The sequence below is a fragment of the Toxotes jaculatrix genome, chromosome 3, assembly GCF_017976425.1.
Source record: "Toxotes jaculatrix isolate fToxJac2 chromosome 3, fToxJac2.pri, whole genome shotgun sequence".
NCBI lineage: Eukaryota > Metazoa > Chordata > Actinopteri > Toxotidae > Toxotes > Toxotes jaculatrix.
In genome coordinates, this window is record NC_054396.1 from 11,328,049 (window position 1) to 11,334,251 (window position 6,203).

The 6,203-nt window shown below is 42.4% G+C and overlaps 1 protein-coding gene across 1 annotated transcript; it reads right to left on the reverse strand.

The window, feature by feature from the left end:
- Positions 1–928: 928 nt before the first annotated feature.
- LOC121179122 (keratin, type II cytoskeletal 8-like) lies at positions 929–5,585 on the reverse strand. The gene is made up of 9 exons (XM_041033769.1): positions 5,157–5,585; positions 3,374–3,582; positions 3,218–3,278; positions 3,021–3,116; positions 2,704–2,868; positions 2,462–2,587; positions 2,140–2,360; positions 1,994–2,052; positions 929–1,877 (listed from the first exon to the last, which is right to left on the reverse strand). The coding sequence occupies exons 1-9, from the start codon at positions 5,493–5,495 to the stop codon at positions 1,747–1,749; spliced, it is 1,407 nt and encodes a 468-aa protein (XP_040889703.1). The 5' UTR covers positions 5,496–5,585; the 3' UTR covers positions 929–1,746.
- Positions 5,586–6,203: the final 618 nt, after the last annotated feature.

Here is a 6,203-nt window from a genome sequence, read left to right on the forward strand (position 1 = left end):
CTGTGTGGTCTCCCTCTTTCAGCGCTTTTGTGTCTGTCTCTTGCTCTTCCCACTTTCTGTATGTGCATCATGTGATTACAGATCCAGTCATACTTCACCTGCCCACTAGGGGCTTGTTTCTGACGAATTTGCCACCAAACTTGACTTTTAGTAAGTAAGAGCAGTTTTCGTTTGCATAAAACTCCCACACCACTTTCAAGTCATGACGGTGACTTGTCTTGCACTCCTCTTCTACAGATCCTCCTCTGCCGCCATGTAATGTAAGGAAAATCCACTAGAGCCCAGGCTGCTGGGTGATGAATGTCAAAGGGGTTTAAAGGAGGTCAAGCTGTATTGCCGACAATGGGGCCACTACATTTTTTTTTCTCTTATGACAAACTGTAGATGAGAAAGTGATGCAGTAAAACCCATGCAAGGCCCTTACATCCAATACTGCGTGCTCGCTAGCTGCACTCACCAAGCTCTTTATTAGGAACACCTCTACACCTGCTTGTCTCAATTGGGTTTCATGAACATGACAATGAGTTCAGAACAGGAGCATGAAGGCAGCATGAATGTGCAGCTGACAAATCTGTAGAAATGATGTGATGCAAGCATTTCAACATGGAGCAGAATCTCAAAGGAGCAAGAAGTGTTTCCAACATCTTGTTGAATCCATGCTATGAAGAATTGAGGCTGTTTTAAGAGCAAAGAGAGGCCCTGCTTAGTATTAGCATGCTGTTCCTAATCGTGCTCGGTGAGTGCACCTACAGTACAGAGGGGACTGAAAAACCAAGCAGGAAGTCTAAAAGTGGCACAACACTGCCACCATGTGAGGAAATTTCATTTCTTGCTGTTACTGCACAACCCTCCTAAGTTTTCAGTAGACAGGCTGTTTTCTCCATTTTCTTTTGTTTGGGATAATAGTAATGAGAGAGAGAGGCAATCATTTTGGTTCTCAGATTTATTTTATTCAGATGGATTTGATGTAATTTGTTGCAACACTCATCAGTCAAGTTGCTTTACAAAATAAATCTGGTTTCAACATAGTTTTAGCTTGAAGGCAAGGAAAGGCAAAACTAAGCAAGGAAACATTTGACAGAACAGTAAAAAGGAACGAGCCAGTAACCAATCAGAGTTCAACTGTAAACATGTAACATCACACAAATTTCTCATAGTTGAATTCTCTGGTGATTCAATTTGGTCATTGACTTGCTCTTTTTACTAATGTCAGAACTCAAATGTAGGAATTATCAACTGAGAACAGGAGCTTAAAAATATAATTCCTCTTCCCATCTCAGTTTAGAGTAGTTCATCAGTGCATGACAGAGGAAAAATTATCTAAGTTGACAAGTACAGACTTTCAAATACTTTCCTTGCTTAGTTTTAACATCCCATGAAAATCCTTGTTTTTTTGCACTTTTTTCTTATTTTTTTTCATGCCAGTGCAGAAAGAAAACAAATTTTGCCTCGCTAACTGACCTGGCCCTTGTGTGTTTAAGGCCAAATTTGCCTTCAGAAACTCATGTTAAATGATGCTGAAGTACAGAGTAAGAAAAGCGGCCAGTGATCCTTGAGAAACAAATGGTGGCAGTGTAACACAATCCAATGAGTATATTTTTTTTGGTCTATGATGTTAGGAATCACTGGTTTTTGGAATATTCGGCTCTCTTGTTGAACATGACAGTATTGCATAAAATCTTGAAAGGGTACAGATTTAGATGAATTTCAGAAGTTTCTGAAGGGGAAGAGGGACGGCTCTCCTTTTTAATAGGCTCTCCTGCTGCTGGTTGATGTGACTGTGGACTTGGTGATAGTTCCACCAACACCGCCATAACCACCAGCCAAGCTGCTGCCACCAAAGCCATATCCACCGCTGGTGCTGGAGCTGGAGTATCCTGGAATAGGAAAATAAAAACAGGAAGTGTTAACATTTGTCCGTCTTTGTCTCAGTGGGGTCTGTTGGTTTGGGTGTAACCCATGACACTGATGATGTATAAAATCTGAAACTTACCACCACCTCCGGAGGACTGCTGCACGTGGATGGTTGCGCTGGTGCCTCCTTTGGCCAGTCTTAAGGTGAAATAATGTAGAGTTAGTACTTAAGTCGGAATTGAAACAAATGCTACAGCCATGAAACGACATTCAAGTGTATCCCACCTGCTCTCCTCTCCTTCCAGCAGTTTCCTGTAGGTGGCAATTTCGATGTCCAGGGCCAGCTTGACGTTCATCAGCTCCTGGTATTCGCGCACCTGGCGGGCCATGTCCTGCTTGGCTCTCTGGAGAGCTTCCTCCAGATCCCTGATGCGGAGCTTGGCATCCTTCACTGCCAGCTCACCACGCTCCTCAGCCTCTGCGATCTGGGCCTCAAGGTTTGCCCTCTGTGGAAAATTACATCATAAGTGATTTAGTAACTGCACATCTTATACTATGAAGACTGTTAGTGATTGAGTATCATCCGTGAGAAGTCCTTGAAATATACCTGTCCCTTGACAGCCTCAATCTCATTCTGAATACGGGCGATCATGCGGTTCAGCTCAGCAATCTCAGCCTTGGTTGTGCGCAGGTCATCACCATACTGTCCGGCAGAGGACTGCATCTCCTCAAACTAATAAGAAAAATACAAAACCATGTATCACAAAGACGATGAAGAAGGTTGGGACGGGTGTTGCAAATGCACATAAAAGACACAGGATATATACTTTGGCTTTGCTTTTCACTCACCTTCTGTTTGTACCACATCTCTGCCTCAGCCTTGCTGCGGTTAGCAATGTCCTCGTACTGAGCACGCACTTCAGCCACAATGGAATCCATGTCGAGGTTACGGCTGTTGTCCATCTCTACAATGACAGAGGTGTCCTTGATCTGGCCCTGCAGCTCACGAAGCTCCTACAGAACAACAGGTTGATGTAGAACAGTTAACTCTTTGTCCTTTTTGGCTGATTCACACAATGTGTGAATGATCATCAGCTGTAACTCAAATGGTTATTATAGTATTTTGAAACAAGTAGGCTGAATTAGACATTATAGGCAGTACATACAGCCTCATAGACGGCCCTGAGGAAGTTGATCTCATCCTGAAGAGCATCAGCCTTGGCCTCCAGCTCCACCTTGTTCATGTAGGCAGCATCAACATCCTGGAAAGGGAATTATGTACAAACAGGAGGTGTTATAACAGGCCACATTAAACCTTCAGGATAAGAAAAAAATCTAAAAGGCCATCTTGAGGCATTCGTACCTTCTTCAGGAGCACAAACTCATTCTCTGCAGCTGCACGTTTGTTGATTTCATCCTCATACCTGTTGGAATACAAGGAACCAAATGAGTACATCTCCAACTGCTCATTATATTAGGGATATGTTGTAACTCCAGGCCATACTGTGCCAACACTCACTTCCTCTTGAAGTCCTCAACCAGGCCCTGCATGTTCTTGAGTTCTCCCTCCAGCTTGACCTTCTCATTGCCCAGCCCATCGAGCTGTCTGCGCAGGTTGGCGATGTAAGCCTCGAACATGCCTTCAATGTTGGAGCGGGTGGTGGTCTGGTCCTGCAGGAGGCTCCATTTGGTCTCCAGCATCTTGTTCTGCTGTTCCAGGAAACGGACCTGTGCAGATACAAAACCAGAGAAGACTGTCAGATGTTGTTCTAAAAATATATATAGCGTATATATATATATATATATATATATATATATATATATATATATATATATATATATATATATATATATATATATATATATATATATATATATGTATAGATTTCATTGCATTTTCAATACTGAATGGTGTATAAATAGGGATCGTGGTGTGACTGGTTCTTTAAATGTAATTGACTCTTCATTGAATTGTTTTAGAACTCAATGGTGATTAGAAAATTCTCATTATTTTTAAAGCAGAGGATCAGCACAAAAGGATTTGAAGGGTGTGTCATGTGTGGTCTCAGGGTTTACAATGCCCCACCTTTATCTGCATGACTGAATAGATAGTGACATATCTAAAATGCCACACCCTAATCCCAACAATTGTAAGTCATCAAGTCATTTCTTTTTGTGCACATTTTTCATGCAGCTGTAACAGTAAATGTTGAAAGGGGGGAACTCTAGAGCCTTTTAGTAATCATAAAACACATAACTTGAATTCTTCCTTCTTAAAATAAATAATATGTATGTATGTTCTACCAAGCTGTTTCACGAACATAAATGTGGTTTTAAGTATTTCACCTTCTGAATGTCTTTGGCTATGACTCATCCTGCAGGCTCTGTTGAGGTATGATGGCCACACATTCAATCCAGCCATAAAAAAGAAAAAAACTAGGTGTGGCAGATAAACCGCAGGATACAAAGCAGCTCAGTATCATAAGATGAGAGCTTTGTTTGGAGAGTTTTTGTCTGCTAATTCTTTTAGAAAGTTTAGAGAGTCTCACTCTACATACAGGTAATCACCATATAGCTTGCATGCTATGAAGACTGTCTGACTGTAGCATCAAAAACAAGTGAAAGTTGATTTACAGCTCTGTACTTAGCATTCTTGTTGCCCGTAGCAACCAGGCGATAAGTGAAATGTGCATGTGACTTTGGACTCTGTGGGCATAGTGCACACAGATCCCTACTTTTTCTACCTGTCTGCCAGGTGAGGGATAGGAGAGTCACTGCAATTTAATCTCCACCCATGTTTAGATAGTGGGCAGAGAGGCCGCCACAGGCTGGGACAGGGCTATAGGCCAACTGTTGCTGTAGGTACATTTTGGATATAGTTGTCAGTGTACAATCGGGTCACGATCATTGACAGACTTTGAAATTTTTACAAGCTTTCCTAATCCCAGTGGCTGTAACTCATTGATGGATACAACACCACAGAGATAAGACTCACAGATGTCTTGCTTTGTCAGGTTTGACAGCAAAAGGTATAAGTTTGCATCTGGTGAGGAATATCCAGCGGTTTCATTAAGAAAAGCAGATTGTTGTTACTATACTGGATACTTAAGTTTTAACTTTCAAGTCACTTCTTTTAAATAACAATAACCTTTAAGAAGAGAAATATGACTGTTTGCTTTTGACAGCTGCTTGAAGTAAATGAAGCCCAGGGAGGATGACAGTTGTCAGTGCTAAGTTAGTGAGGCCAACAGTAAATTGTACATTAGACTTAAGGACGTCACAAAGAGATCACAGGAACCAACCTTGTCAATGAAGGAGGCGAAGCGGTTGTTGAGGGACTTGATCTGCTCCTTCTCCTGGGTGCGGACAGCCTGGATGCTGGGGTCAATCTCCAGGTTCAGTGGGGCCAGCAGGCTCTGGTTGACTTGGACTGCTGTGATCGGTGGTGCAATGAAAGCACCGGCTGTTTGGCTGGAACTAAGACCATAACCACCAACACCACTACCCATCGAAGACATGCTAAAGCCAAGACCAGAACCACCACCAGAAGAATAGGTGGTTCTTTTCACGGAGTAGGTGCTGCTTGGTCCATAGGACTTCCTGGTGCTGCTACCAGATGTTGACATTGCCTTTCTCATCATGGTTGCAGAGGTAAAGATTGTCAGTTCTTGAGCAGAAGAAAACTGAAGATGAGCAGGATTCAAAAGGAGAGCCAAGTCCCTCTGAGTGTCTGACTGCAAACTCTGCCTGCTTTTATGGCTGTGCTGAGGGGGGAGGATCCTCCTCAGCCACTACAACCTGTACTCTCATTTTTGCCGTCCAGCCTCCCCTCTGCCTCAGCCTACACGCCTCTGGCTCTGAATGACAGGAGTGGCCAATCCTGTAAAACAGGTAGGGAGGGATTGTCAGAAGATAAGCTGTGTCACACCCTGCACCAGAACAAGCTGAAGAGGAAGGGAGAAAGGGGTAAAGAGGCAGAGTGAAAATGCGATTATGTAAGGAAAAAGAGCCTCTTTAGTCTGCACAGGCTACAGAAGAATCAAACCAGAGGTGAAAAGTTTGCAGGTGCATCTACTCAACGTGTATTTTACTTGAACATGTTCTACCATGTTGTTACGCATTATAGCTAAACAGATATAGATAGATAAAAAGCTGATAAGATAAGATACAAATGGTGATAGAGTATTCATTCAACTGCATAACATGTTAAATAGCATGTAAAATAGTTAAGATTTGCTTCACCTTAACCATCTACAAGCACAATAACCATCAGAAAGCACAATAATAATCCAGGAATATAATAAGGAACACTCGAGGGCATTCTCGATAATAATACTTTGATTGTGTAG

Coding starts and splice junctions, on each gene's coding strand:
- LOC121179122 (XM_041033769.1), bottom strand. CDS start 5,495: ATGATGAGAAAGGCAATGTCAACATCTGGTAGCAGCACCAGGAAGTCC. Junction 3,279..3,373: donor GTTGAGGACTTCAAGAGGAA/GTGAGTGTTGGC, acceptor GTATTCCAACAG/GTATGAGGATGAAATCAACA. Junction 1,878..1,993: donor GCAGTCCTCCGGAGGTGGTG/GTAAGTTTCAGA, acceptor TTCCTATTCCAG/GATACTCCAGCTCCAGCACC.